This window comes from Calidris pugnax, unplaced genomic scaffold (genome assembly GCF_001431845.1).
Source record: "Calidris pugnax isolate Ruff unplaced genomic scaffold, ASM143184v1 scaffold128, whole genome shotgun sequence".
Lineage (NCBI taxonomy): Eukaryota > Metazoa > Chordata > Aves > Charadriiformes > Scolopacidae > Calidris > Calidris pugnax.
In genome coordinates, this window is record NW_015090851.1 from 1,876,274 (window position 1) to 1,891,350 (window position 15,077).

The 15,077-nt window shown below is 36.4% G+C and overlaps 1 protein-coding gene across 1 annotated transcript in view; it reads right to left on the reverse strand.

The window, feature by feature from the left end:
- Window positions 1-1,402: 1,402 nt before the first annotated feature.
- The window catches only part of IL17RD (interleukin 17 receptor D), a 70,764-nt gene continuing 57,089 nt past the window's right edge, over window positions 1,403-15,077 (reverse strand). Inside the window, exons 5-14 of the mRNA XM_014943167.1 lie at window positions 14,791-14,909; window positions 14,222-14,342; window positions 13,130-13,174; window positions 12,880-13,031; window positions 11,987-12,052; window positions 11,342-11,396; window positions 10,317-10,427; window positions 8,494-8,678; window positions 4,854-5,793; window positions 1,403-2,600 (exon numbers count right to left, since the gene is read on the reverse strand). Coding sequence (XP_014798653.1) covers window positions 2,485-2,600; window positions 4,854-5,793; window positions 8,494-8,678; window positions 10,317-10,427; window positions 11,342-11,396; window positions 11,987-12,052; window positions 12,880-13,031; window positions 13,130-13,174; window positions 14,222-14,342; window positions 14,791-14,909 — 1,910 coding nt within the window. The 3' untranslated portion in view covers window positions 1,403-2,484. The remainder of the gene's footprint in view (window positions 2,601-4,853; window positions 5,794-8,493; window positions 8,679-10,316; window positions 10,428-11,341; window positions 11,397-11,986; window positions 12,053-12,879; window positions 13,032-13,129; window positions 13,175-14,221; window positions 14,343-14,790; window positions 14,910-15,077) is intronic.

A 15,077-nucleotide genomic window follows, 5' to 3' on the forward strand; every position in this document is an offset into this window, starting at 1 on the left:
TTTGATTGGCATCTGCATATACCTTTTATAATTAAAAAATAACATTTGCAGGATTGTACAGCAAATTTTGAAGAAATAAAAAATAAAACATTAATGACAAGTGATTCTTTGTGCAACTGCCATTGTCCATTTTTGAAACTGAGCTTTCTTAGAGCTCAAAATGAAAACCTAATTCCATTAAGTAATACCAATTCTGCTACGGAATTTAAAAGAACCAGGAAATCTTCCCAATCTTTAGTCTAGTTGCAGTATGTGAGCTGCCACTTTCTACGGGGGAAAGCAGCACTACCTTCACCAGGTAACTGCTAAGAAATGGCTGTCTCCTCATGTTTTGCAGCTTTGGCATTTCTATGTGCAGCAGCTCTCCAGCACCCAAATTTTCAAACCTTTCTGTCTTTCTCTGGTAAAACAGCAAGAATTGCACTGAATCAAGATCCTTCACAGCTGGATTTAGTAGAGGAGTATTTACCTCTAGGTTATTCTGCCTAGTTTGACCCAGGCATTTTTCGACTTCCAAGAATGGGAAAACATGAAGAATTTTGCTTTCAGCACAGCATTTAAATAAAACAAAACAAAACATCACTGAAGGTGCTGATGATTCACTAGGTACTTTAAACTATCTAAAACTTACTTCAGTATTGCAAGTTTGAGGTTTTCCAGTAAGTGGCCTTTTTTTTTCATATTTTGAAAACAGGAAGAGTAAGGAACATTACATGAATGGACAAGGCCCTCCAAATCTGCCACATACATCTGGTTGATCACAGAACTCCATATTACAATTGCAAAGCAAGCTGCAGTTCTGCCATCAACCGTTCAAATACTTGTTACAGCACTTTCTTACTCTGTGACAACAATTACCCAACTTTTGTTTGCAAATTCAAATGATTAAATATAAACCGATGGAAAAAAAAACCAAAACCAAACCAAAACAACCACCCACGAAGTTTAAAGTGACTCACTTCGCCAAATCACCACTGGTTTCAATTGTTCCATCTCATGCTATTAAAATGGACAATACAATGTAACAGTCAGCAATGTCTAATTCTCATCTTTCAAAACCAAGAAAATATTTGAGGTGTTTGAGTTCTCCCTTGATGTATTCCTAAAGTAACCTCCTGTCAGTGGAATGTGAAGACCGGTTAAACAAGACAGAATCTTACTCCATGAACAAAATTAGCAGAGGTACATTGACAAGGTGTCCCTGACTATTTGCTATTACCATGCTTATTATAATCCTGCCCAGAACTGCAGTTACACAGATGGGTTTTACTTATTAAAAGTTGCTCTTTGGAAACTGCAGGGATATTTTGGATGACGGTACACCTACCTGGTCACTGCAAAGGAAAGGACATGTGTGCTCTGTGTCTTTAGATAAACATGTCCAGTTGTAGTTTAAGCATTTTTTGTTAATATAACAGTAGTAACATTATACTATCTTAATAAGTAAGTAATGATAAGTAGTGTGAAAGAGAACTGCAAAATAACTCATAGGCTTCTGTCTACTGGTTGGCTTAAAGCAAAATATTCATGCCTGTTAACTGCTTCTCTGAACTTGTTTTATCCCAGATGATTTTGTAGCAGCATGTCCTTGAAGGAGAATATGAAATCCCCCATAAAGCGTACTCATCTCATGGCTGAACAAATCCAGAACGATATCTTAAATATAAAATTTGGTTTCCTTCCCCCATCTTTAAAGTGTTTTCCATATTAGCCCTTCCAGGAAGAAAACAGGAAACTTGGTTTCCATGGTATCACTCAGCATATGCAGGATCTATATTTTTTGTCTATTATAAAAATGATACTTCAGTCTCAGTATGGTACTATTCATGAGTCATCATAGCCAGATTGTGGGGAAGAGATAGGAGAACCATACAGAAAAGGGAGATATGCACTCATCTGAAATTAAATGCTAAGAGACATTAACATTTGGGAGAGGAGACTTAATGAACAGAGATCAAACATTTCTAAAAGAAAATTATTTTTTCTGATGGATAATTTCTTGATCTCACCTTTGGCATTTTATCTTCCTTCTGAAAAAAAATCCTGCTCTCATTCACTACAACAATCCTGCCACCAAGTATGTCAGCACTTAAAACTAGAGGCTGAACTACAAAATTTACTAAGACTTCATGTTCCAAGCTATTTTATGTCCAGTTGCAAGATTATTTCCATAAAAAAAAAAAAGTCCGTTTTGATTATGGCATCTGTAAACAGTGTAATATCATGACATTTAAATTAGTAATAAGAATAATTTTGACTGTATTCCCATCTATTTTTCCATGCTGCATTTTTCAAATCATGAAAGACTTTACGTAAAGACCAACAGATTCAAGTTCACTGGCCATGAAAAAAATGCCTTAGGAATAACAGATCTTCAGGGAGTGTTTGTTCCTTCAAGTAGATGTAGTGCTGAGACAGTGTGGTAGTTAAAGCACAAACAGAGGCTGTTGATAAAGTGGCAATGCATAACAATGTTGTAATGTATTATAACGGAGCAATTGCCTGCAGTTCGTCAGTGTGGATATGGCAATGGAGTTCTGCTTTACATATCCCAGGCACTAAGAATTTTGAAGCAGTGATTACAGGAGGTTCTTCTTCCCCTATAAAAGGAAAAAAAAAGTGAGGTTCACTAATCAAAACATCGATTTTGTATTTGGCCAACATTTTAGAAATGATGCAAAGAAAACTGATGAAAACCCTCTGGATCATAATGCCATACACTCGTGAGGCTGAACTACTGCATTCAGCAACTCCTTATCTAAAGAATTAATACAAATTTTTGCCCCAGGCAGGACTTTTTAGTTAAGACCTTATCAGTGAATGGACCTACTAAAGGTCTAGTTGTTGGTACTTCCTCAAAATTTAACTGTTTTGAACTTCAGTTGATGATGCCCAATACGGTGATCTCTGAGAATCTTTTCTTAGCAGATCAGTACTCTGCATATGAACTGCACTGAAAGATAGAAACAATTACAAATTATGTGACTCATGATTTTAATTCAAAGATTAAATCATAAATCCTTTAAAGAAGAAAGGAAAGATCTACCTTAAGATCCTAAATGACAGAGCTGTTCACTTCTGTTCTGACCAAGTAATAGGTTAAAAAAATAGCCAGGGCAGAAATGGTACTGTGAATTCAGAGTAATAATTTGGAAATGTCCAACTCTTAGAACAAGAATAAAAGCTAAAAAATTCTATCACCTCCTCTCATTATTAGGCATATCAATATTAGGGCTAGAAATATTATGTATGTCTGGGATAGTAAAAAGATTTAGTGTTACACTGTAATAGGCAGATGATGCTCAGTTCTAGATACTGTCTCCCTTGTACCTGTACCTAATGGGGACCGTGGTTTGGCTGAGGGGAGGTGTGGGTGAGAGCCAGTCAAGGTGGTGCTTGCAGACTGGGACAGGGAATGAGAAAACGGCAGAAGTTATTGTGGTGTCTTAAGATGCTGAAACACCAGCGTTAAGATCCAGCTCCACCAGCCAGTACTATAATGTTTAACCTCTATAGCTGAAACATGTTAACAAGTAGGTATGTGACTTGAGAATTAATTACTGGAAAGACTGTCTCTTTCTTCCAGTGACTCCTTGGCAGCTGGGATACTCAGCTGACAGCTCTGTGATTGAATCGGGAGGGGAATACTGGTAAAGCATTCTTACTGAGAGGCCATAAATTTTAAACTAGCAGAACCTTTAAAGATATCATCAGTAGTTTTTCCCACAAATGTGAGAAAAGGCTATGTTAGAAGATGACAGGAAATTAAAGAATGTGGAATTAATTTTGAAACAATATTTGTGGCTTATGCAATTAAATCAGTAAATCTGTAATTTTTTCCACCTGAAAAGTTTTCAGGTTTTAGTTATTTTGCCCTACAGACTATCTAGCGTATAGATATAGACGCTGTAGCTATAAATCAGCACCAGTATTATCTCCCCCAAGATAATTCTGGCATCGAACATTAGTTAAGAATGACCTGAATAATAATAATAAAAATAATGCATTTAGCCAAGAGAAATGTCTGACAAATGAGCTCGCTGTCAACAGTCATTCAAGAAAGCAGAACAGCATACCACCATCAAACTGCCACCTGTTGTAGCTGCTTAAGGAAAATCTCAGCAAACAGCAGTTTTATCCTATGAATACAATTGCTGGAACATTCCACACTGATGTACTTGTGATGCCAGTGCAATGTACTGTAACTAGTAAGGTCAGATCAGCTTTTTATATAGCCTGAGGCAATATTTACACCTTCTAACTGTAGGCATCTAAGCTGGGTATCTATTTCAGAAAGCATCTTCTAAGCATTTCAGTTCCTCTGCTGAAACCCGTTTGTTCATTCCTCCCAGCCCCATAAGCCAATGAGAAGCCTAATGTCATTCTGAAACTTGAGTATAGACACAGTATAGACATAGTATAGACTATACCCCTAAAGCTTCTAGTATGCACTGGAGCAAAATGGGATGTCAGTTTTAGATTTATGGTCATTCTATAAGAATGTTTCACCATATCACCCTCTTGATTACACGACACAGCTGTCAGCTGAGTATCCCAGCTGCCAAGGGGTCCCTGGAATACAGACACAGTCTCTCCAATAGGTAAATTAATGACAAGTGACTTAATAATAGAATTTTAGTGAAATCTTACTTAGCTAGGGATCCCCCCCGACAATAAGTTAAGGAAAAGATTCATTTTTCTAAAGTTACTGAAACCTATCTTTTTACCATCTTTATACAATGCTTACCTTCCTCTGCAGCCTTCTATATGGCTTCTAACATACCATCTTCTGAGACAATAGAAATATGCTTACAGTAACTGAATATAATTTCTAAAACACTGCTGTATCTTACCTAAACCTGATGATGAAGAAACACTTCCTGCAATGGAAGATGTTTCAATTTGGTCTGTCAACAGTCCTTCCATTAAAGGTAAAGATAATTCAGATGAAGGAACAGACGAATCATAGATTCCAGAATCTCGAGGCATGTCTTTGAGATTTGAAGCTTTAACAACATGTAACAATGGCTGAAGGACTGAACTGCCACCACCTTGAATGTCCTGAGTTTCTATATCTTCTCCAAGGTTTAAGTGCTGAACTATACAGGGAGAATCTGAATTCCCAGCTGAAATAATATTTACATCTGTTTTCAGGTAAAAATCGCCATCCATCACCTGTTTATTCACTAAGTCATTTAAAACCAAGCCTGAATCAAATTTTTCCATGACAGGCTCCGAGTAATGCAAAGAAGGTGGAGGGAAGGGAATAAATTGTTTCTCAAACCAATCTGGTTCCTGATCAATGAACTGATGCATATTGCAAATGGCAACATAAAGGGACCTCCCAGATTTGCTCCTGAAATAATTTCTTTTACTAATGTTAGCAGGAAACGCCTCTGAATCCTGTACACTAAGATCTCTGGAGTGTAAATGTGAATACAGCTGGGGAAGATTGTCCATGAGTTTGTATTTTGTACTTAGATCCAGAATACCAGGGATGTCTCCTTCACAGGAGTAATCAAAATAGACAGCAATGAACTTGCAGAGGTCCTTGGAATTTTGCTTTGCTTGACGAAGCTTCTCAGCAACAGTCAACACAGCAAACAGAAAGAGTTCTCCTTTTCCTGCATCTTTGGTTACCCCTCTGTGTTTCCAGTTCTTTTTTTCAACGAAGTATTTCATTCCCTTGGAACAAACAATGATGATAAACTGGGACTCATTTATTTTTTTCATAAGCCACTCTTTCTGATCTTCTTTACAAATTTTTAGATCTTCCCACAAATCTAGAGCCACCTGGAAAAGAAAAGAACATTTGGTTGATATTCATTATTAGATTATTAGATGTATTTGCTAATAAAATATGAGTCAGCTTGTATATATCTGACAATCGAGAATTCATGATGAGTTTAACTACAGCTTGTTTTTGATGCAAATACAAGCTGTTTTAAAAGAGTAATAATTAACATAGCATTGACAGACTGGAACCAGTGACATTAAATATGTCAGTAGTTATTCACCACAACAAGCACAGCCTCACATTCATTCTAAACTTTGCTTGTGGGTTGGATATTTCACTGGGCGAAGGAAGTGGGTGAATTGCTAAGATAAAGAGGAAAATGTTCCAGACTTTTAAAAATTTCTTTAAACATGAATGCTAATTATTATATAAACCCATTTTGCTGCTTATTTATAAAATAAAAACATACCTAATTTACCTGTATTATATATAAATGTATGGAATCAACAAATAAGAGTGCAAAGCCAAGTAGCTGAACGTAAACTGGGTAGTTCCTTAAAAAATAAAAGCACTACGGATTTGGTACACCACAATAATTCTTGGGGAATAAAAAGAACATAGAAAATGTGGTTGGACCAAGTAAATTGCTATTTACTTATCTAGTCAAACTAGATATTATGAATCCACAATAAACAATGTACTGTGCCTGCCTCAAACAATTTAACCATTGTATTTGTGGGTCCATAATGTGCTGAATGTAATGGAAATCCATATTCATTTATCATCCTTTGCATATTAATGAAGTCCGATGCCAAGAATTTTCATATCTAGATACAAACATAATTAGTGCCTATAACACTGAGTCCTTTCAGTTAGGATGCAAAACAGCAGGAGCTTATCTCTGATAAGAAAGCTCTGAAAATTTTGTCACAGGAGTTGTTTTATTTGGTACTGAAACGCTCAGGCAGTTGGACCAGATGATCATTGTAGGTCCCTTCCAAATGAACTGCTCTATTCCATGCAGGGGAAAGAGAAGTCATTTTACAGCTCCTTGGGAGATACGCTGATAAAGGTACAATGCAGGCAAGTTTTTCTTTTGTGTCTGTTTTTTGTTTCTATTCTTCAAAATACTGTCTGATCCGCTGTCTGAGAGAAAGGAATTTTTATATGGTCAAGTTATTATTTTAAGTGACTATTAAATGCCACTGGTTTTGTCCTTTATGAGAAAATATTCCGACCACATATGAAAAATACTTGTGCAACTGTTCCATTATGCATCAAGCATCACTTTTTATATTAAACTCCACAGCTTTAATAACAACACATATTACTTCTGTATATAGATCCTATCAATATTTTGTTATCGACATAACCTCTCCTATGAAGACAGGCTGAGAGAGTTGGGGTTGTTCAGGCTGGAGAAGAGAAGGCTCCAGGGAGACCTTATAGCAGCCTTCCAGTACCTAAAGGGGGCCACAGGAGAGATGGGGATGGAATCTTTATCAGGGAGGGTAGGGATAGGATGAGGGGTAACGGTTTTAAATTGAAAGAGGGGAAATATAGATTAGATATTAGGAAGAAATTCTTTACCCTGAGAGTGGTGAGACACTGGAATAAGTTACCCAGAGAAGCTGTGGATGTCTCATCCCTGGAGGTGTTCAGGCCGGGTTGGATGGGGCTTTGAGTAACCTGCTCTACTGGGAGGTGTCCCTGCCCATGGCAGGGGGGTTGGAACTCGATGATCTTTAAGGTCCCTTCCAACCCAAACCATTCTATGATTCTATAAAAAAATCTTAAATGATGCCTGATACCACATGTTGCATGGTACACAGTTATGGCAGTAACAGCTCACCTGAGCGCTATTCCAAAGAGGAACAGTGTAGCATGACTAAAGTACATCTCTAAAAAGAGGATTCAAATAAGTTCCTTCCAAAACACCTTACCTGAACTATTTTAAACATGGATGAATTGTGAACAAGCCCTCCAACCACGAGGCATCGATCACGCTACTGTGTTTGCCCACTAGAGGTCAGGCTTGTTGTGTGGCTGAAAAATCAGTTCCCTTCCTACATCTCAAATCCCAGCGGCAGCGTTGAAGTGCCCCAAAAAGAGACTCACTATCGTCTTACCTTTTTACAGTTGAAAAGGGAAGGAATGGCCACATATTTATTATATTTTAGAAAGCAGTCTGGGATTCTAAATTAACTATGTCTTTCTCATAGCTTTAAATCAAAACCAAGAAAAAGATACGCTGATTTTACAGCATTAATGGAACAGAAGGGAAAGAAAAAAATTAAAATCAATAGAAATTAATACATAGGGTCAAAAATTTATCCTAATTACACAGATTTTGCTCTAATAGATTTATCTACTTTAAAATTTCAATATAGAACCTCCTTTAGGAATACTGAAGTCTATCAGGGAGACACCAATACATCCTTGTGGCTGCTGACTATAAAGATACAAGACCTACCAAACAGAAAAAGCGGTTAATACAAAACAAGTTAAACATGGCTGAATGAAAGTAGCTGGAATCAATGCAGTACAGTTTTTCCACTGTTCTGTTCTTTCACACAGGCTACAATCTGTTCCTTTCCCTAAGTAAAGAAAACCTATATTGCCAATATTTAGCAGAAGAACGGAAGTTATCTCTGTGGAGAGACTGAAATAACTCATTTTCAATCCTATATTATTATGAGTTTTGGGGGTGCTGTTTCGGTTAAGGAAATCGTTTATAGAAGAAATGTTGAGTTTACCTCACAGCCACAAAAGTCCTGAAGAAAATAAGCAAAGCATTGGATGACGTTAATGTGTTTCTGGCAATCTTTATTGGAATAGCAGATGAACACTTTTGGCCGGGGACGAAGTCTTTCCACATGGAGACCGGCAGCATATGCTGAAGATTCTGAGCTCTCCTCATCTAGATGGGAATATATATTTTCTAAATTGGAAGAGAAAGAGTTCACACTAAAAAGCTTGGTTTTGCTTTGTTTTTTTTAAACTTTTGTAGGCTCATTATTAATGCATACAGTAATGACTTTTTGCAAAATATATTTCTGTCCTTTCCAGCCTGAAAAGAAAAGTTACACGTGTCCTGTTTATCCAGCTTATGAATTGCTACGTATGTGGAATACACTTGGAAAGTGAAATGTGCAGTCATTACTGCACAACTCAGAAAACTTAAGAAAGGCTTATTTTATAAATAGAACAAGGTTGTTTCACCTCTACCAAGTTTCAACAGTCTTCACCTTGCTGTTAAAATACAAGCATTAAAGACATATCATCATAAAGATTTTCCTGTATAACCAAGTGTTTTGTGTTAAAAAAAACACAGCCCAAGCCAGATAATATTAAACTCCAGGTACACAAATCCCTTCAGAATATCATACAGTATCTCTGTATATACACACACACATATGTTTGGGCATTAATTTGAATTAAGATATGATTAATTTAAAGCAAAATAGCTGTTAGTGTTTCTTTCCTTGTATAGATGCTTTTATGCTGCAACATAAAAGTCTGGTCTTACGCCAGACATTCAATCTAGTTCTACAGCTGATTAAGCTAATTTGGAATAAAGCATGAGTATTTCAAAATACAAATATCCATCTAGGGATTTAATTTAGAACAATTCATCAGGAATAACTATTCTGGAACAACTCTCTGTAGACAAATCCTCTGTGATTTTGTCTGGTTTTTTTGTTGGAACCGTGCTAGCTGTGAGCAAAGGGATAGCTGCAGAAGACCAGAAGGTAAAAGGATTTAACCCAGATGGCACATAGCACTTGCAGTATACTTCACTGCCAAAATACAGATGGATAACACAGATACGTGAGGTTTGGGGACGTAATCTCTTTTTCCATATTAATGAAACCGCATGATTCCCTAGATTCTACAAAAAATGCCAATTGATTTTTAACATCTCAATGTATCAAGTGTGATTTGCCAGCTCCTGGACACAGAGGAAAGAAAAGTTAGTAAAGAGGGATGGAATCTAATTTAGAGAAACATCTGCAAGTAAGTCTTAGAAAGAGTAAATTTAGGAAGATGGCTTAGGATGAAGTGGTAAAGGCAATTTCCAGGAAAGTGAGAAAATCTGGAATAATAGATACAGGTAGTGTTCCAGACAGTGCTGAGAGTTTGTACTGGTATCACACGGGTTTACTTTCCTTCTGGTTTAAAATAAATATGAATTAGACATTTCTGAATGAAATACGGGAATGTTTAAAATATATCCATTTACAGATCTGTTTGTATTCTACAGGGTCATGGAGTACTTTTACAAATAAGAACAAATTCAAACCCAAAAATATTTCCCAACAGCAATTTTGTTCTTTCGACAGTGAAGTCTTGATTTGTGATACAACACTTTCTACGGTAACAAAAACCATCAAGCACTGATTAAGAATTTGCTACAAGTTTCAATACACAAAAAGGCTGTGGGGAGGAAGGAGAAAGAAGCAGAAAAAAGAAAGCTCTTCAAATAAAGCTATTTCTGGAATAAGCCTACCAGTTAAGACTGTTCTGGTTGCAAAAGTGTACCTTTACATGGAACTCTATATGGAATAAAACCTCTTACCTTGCTGTTTCTTGCGACACATCACTGTGAAAAGCGTTGCAAACGCTGAAATGACAACTAAGGGGACTGTGATGGCAATAGCTCTTATCGGTCCAGCCCATGGAGAATGTACTTTGAAAAATAAAGCAGAATTAGCCATATGCAAATAAGCTATATTATAATTATCTATTCAATTTTTCACACTGGGAATGTAAAACTGCTACAATACACTATTATCAGGTGATTCTCAAATATACAGCAGAATCAAACATGTTCCACTCCATTTTACATAGGTTTTATGCTGACAGTCCCCATCACCTCAGCATTAGAGAGACCAACTTGCCAACTCACGCTTCCCCCCAGGAGAGGAACTTTACATAAGATATGCAATAGTCATTTGAACCCCACAAATTTTTGTTCCAGGGTGCTGAAGTAGCCACTTAGAACTGCCTTCCTGCACAGATTAGGGTGAGCAATGTGCATTAGGATTCAGTTAGTTTTGCCCGTTGCCTTCATCTGCAGCTGTTTTGTGTCTGCAGTTACATTCTGAAATCCCAACTTAGCTTCTAAATAACTGGTCTGACACACAGACATGCTAAGCATTCACCTGCCAGGTGTCCCAGCCTGCTTGATTTTGTTTCAGGGCTGAGGTACACAGGCAGGTAAGGTGTTTAGGCTGCTCTCACAGATTAATTACATTATTTCCACACTACTGCATGCATCAGCTGTATGCAATTAAGGCACAGGCCATGATTCTTCATACCCATATATACAAAAAAAAATGTATATATACATTTACTTATTTTCCCACAAAGACTACCAATGATATACTGACCTAACCCTGTAAATGTACAGAGATGCAGCTGTGTGTGCATCTACTCATTTTATTAGGTAAAAAAAGATTTTAAAACTCACAGCACAATTGCCTCAGTAGTCTTGATTATAGCAGACACGGGTCAAATCAAGATTTACTTCCAACATAATTAAGACTGAATCTAACTTAATAAGGTAAATACTGTAAACTGTTTAAAAAACAAAATTCCTACCTGGTTTTAGCGCATAGTGCATTGTTTTCCTTGTTGTATTAGTGTCATCAACCAGCTTTGAAAAGTAAAAGATAGATTTTATTTTGTGAAAATTTGATTCTATTTATTTTATGCAATATGTAAACAACTATAACAGCTTTCATGACCAAACATGAAGAAACTTACTGTTCAAAAAGTTAAAATTACAGAGCAACACAAAGTAGTAATTAGTGAAATCCCTTGTCTTTGTTGGTACATAGTTTAATATTGTAATATTAACTTTCAGAGTTCACATACTGTCACCATCAAGAGAAATACACAGGTTTTAATTATAGTAAAAACTACTGAATTAAGTATAGTAAAGACTACTGCAGTAAACTACAGGATTCCAATTTTTAAAAAGAATAAATAAAAAATCAAGTCCAAGAATTGTGCAGGCCCACAACTTTACTTGAAGGCACAGATGAAACTTATGCACTCAGGGAAGCAAAGCTATAGAAGGGTCAATAACAATCTGTCTCAAAACCTTTACTTGCCCATGGTACTTCTGTAGGGATGCCTCAAGTCCAATTTTACCAGTGTGACTTGAAATACTTTAATTTCAGTTAATTTCGCCATTAACATACTCATTTAGCTGTTGTACAAATGACTATTTATAAATATTACCTCAATTATATAATCCCCTGGAGATACATTCTGAAGAACACAACTTGTAGTATCTGTGTTTTGTTCCTACATCAAAGAAAGAGAATACTTTGCAGGCCATTCATACACTTTTAAAACTTAATAAAAAATTACATTTGCATTGATTTAGAAATATGCAGTGCCTTCCTGTATTAATACATATTTCAACAAAACTTAGTCTCTCCACTCAAATATGCAAGGACAACAATCCTCTGCTTGCAGAACTAAAATATGATTAATTATCAAAAAAAAATCTTAAAAGTTTGGTCTAATACATAAACTCCACATTATGCCCTGAAGTTCCCTAGATTTCAGAGATTTAAGATGAAAGACTGACTAGTGAGAACAAACTTGCCGTTGAATACTAACCAAAGTTAACGAATATCATACAGCAAATTGCAGCTCCCATAATAAGACTTATAGACACAGCTGTACAAAATCAGAGAGAACCTAATTCCACGCACATACTAACATGAGAGTTACCTTGTGTTACCATCTCGGATGGGTAATCTATAAAGTGGTCAAATTTGGTGCAAAGGTGAGAGGAAAAAAAAGTAGGAAATAATATGTATAACAAACATAATAAAAGTGCAGTTTGAAGCACTAGTTAGTTGTAGAGTCTTCAAGAGAGAGAACAGTGTCTTCCCATTTGCTTACACTTCCCAGCTCCATTGGAGCCCTCAAGCCTGGTTTTGACCAATGAGTACTCTTACAATACAATTATTATTTGCATAAATAGTACCAAATAGTTTAAAAATTTTAAAACTGATAGTATTCTGTATTACATTAAAGTTTTTAAAGTTTCGATAAAACCACAGAACATCTAATGTTAATAGGCTTTGTGCTTTTAAGAGTTGCAAAACCCAGCGACGTACCTGTTTGCAGGTCTTCTGCTTAAATGGCCCTTCATGCTTAAGTTTGTAGTGAAGAAAGTAATATCTAAACCCAAAGTTGTGAGGTGCATGATCAAAGGACACTTGCATGTTAAAACCCTGCTGGGTAACATTCAGATTCCTTGGCTTCCAGTCTGTCAGAGAAGATATTCATGAATTGGAAAAAAGTGACTCTTCAAGCACAGTAGAATTTTGTAAGATGAATATACAGAAAGTATTACTTTTTACTTACAGGGTTTGCAGACAAGGTTTTCTGGCTGTAGCAACAATTCACATGCTACAAATACACACAAAAGTTATTAGTGATACAGTATCAAATTGCTATGCTATTTAAATAGAAAGGGAATGAGGGCAAAGAAGGGAGTTCATCATTTTTAAGACAATACCCCCAATTCATTCCCAGACTCTAATATGCCTGGAGTAAATTTGTTCTGTTTATATGTTATGGTTTCAAGTCCCTTCTCATCTTTTTATGTGAAACACAGGTTCATTCATTTGAAAACAGCATTCCTCGGTGTGACAAAAGGGATAGCACCAGGCACAGCACAGCAGGAGAGGAAGTTGAAAATACACTTAAAGACATTTAGGCAGAGTAGGTAAGTATGCTGAGCGCTATTACAGAGCCAACGTTACTGCTGTCTGCTTCAACAGAACTGAAACTATTTTAAGAAAGTTTTATAGGGCAAAAAACACCTAAGCAGGACAAATACAAACATTTCACTCCAAAGGGTACTTCCAGTTTCTCATCATACTATTTAAGCACTGAGGATGTTATTCAAGTTTCTTGTCTCTAACTCCAATGAGGATTGCTAAGTAGTTTTGAAAAATTCAACTTGATTTGTTGCTATCTAATTCCATATGTACTCATCCATATCTCTCTCTAGATCTGGTTTTGAAACTGTGATCTCAAAAACAAAAACAACCTGAACTTCTTCACAATGTCCAGAGAGGAGAAGGAGCAAACCATCTTCAGGAGTCAAATGTTCCTAGGAACCATGGGAGTAATCCTGCTGTAGACAAACCCGAGACCATCTCAGGCCTACCTGAGATTTTCTTCTGCTTGGTGCCTAACACATATTATCACACACCACAGATTTATCTGTGGCATCCAGATTTTTTCCACTTAACACCCAGACCTTCCTTCAAAAACTACGTCAGTAACTATCTTAACCCAGACTCACAGAAGGTCACCTGCTACATTCCTTTGCTGGAAAAACAAAAAACCCCCAGGGGCCAGGGAGGGAGGGGGAGAATGACAAAGATGGAACAGTGCACTAATTGGCAAAGAGATGATACACAATACTATATTGTATGCAATACTTACGTCTAGTCCGGAAGAAAAATGGGTGATAATTACTTTCATTTTTAATGGAAGGAAAAGGAACAATCTTTACAAAGTAATCTGTTTCAAACTTCAGATTTATAAAGGGCTGGGATTCCATTCCCTACAAAAAAACAAGATTGCAATATATTTTTAAATCAACTGTTATAACTGAAACTATCTTTAAAAACAGGCCCACACTTTCACAAATATAAGCAGAAATTAATACATTTAGAATCCTTTATCAACCCATTATGCATTGACATGAGAAATCTCCATACAGATTTGGATGGGGACCAGTACAGATGTGCACCTGCACTGCAGGCACCCAAATGACAGCTTCAAGCTTCAGGACAGCTTCTATAGAAGGGACTAGATCTGTCTCTAGAGCAACAACTATCATTAGTTTAAGGAATAATACTTTCAGAAAGCAACCCGTTTCCTAGTAAACAGCACATAGTGTATATGTTTAGTTAGAGATATGTTTAGATTTATATGCAGCATATAAACACTTTCAATACTACTCACACAGTCAAACAACAATGAAACTTTTCTTGAAACAAAGCACTTACTGTTCGTTTAAAACTGGGGCTGAGCTGCTTTGGATCTTTTAAAACCATCTGCTGGCATTGTCTTCCCTCTGATTTTAACTCTTCAAGTATTACTCGAAATCCTTTCAGGTATTCAATCCCTGCAAACAGCAGGACATTTAAATAGAAGACTGATATTTTAAAATGCATAATATGGTATTTTACATAATTTGAATCTATTTAATTTGTCTTTAAAAACAAAACTTACCAGTTGTATGAAATATGTTTGTATTTTAACACCTGCCATTGTATGTTAGTTCTTCCCGCAT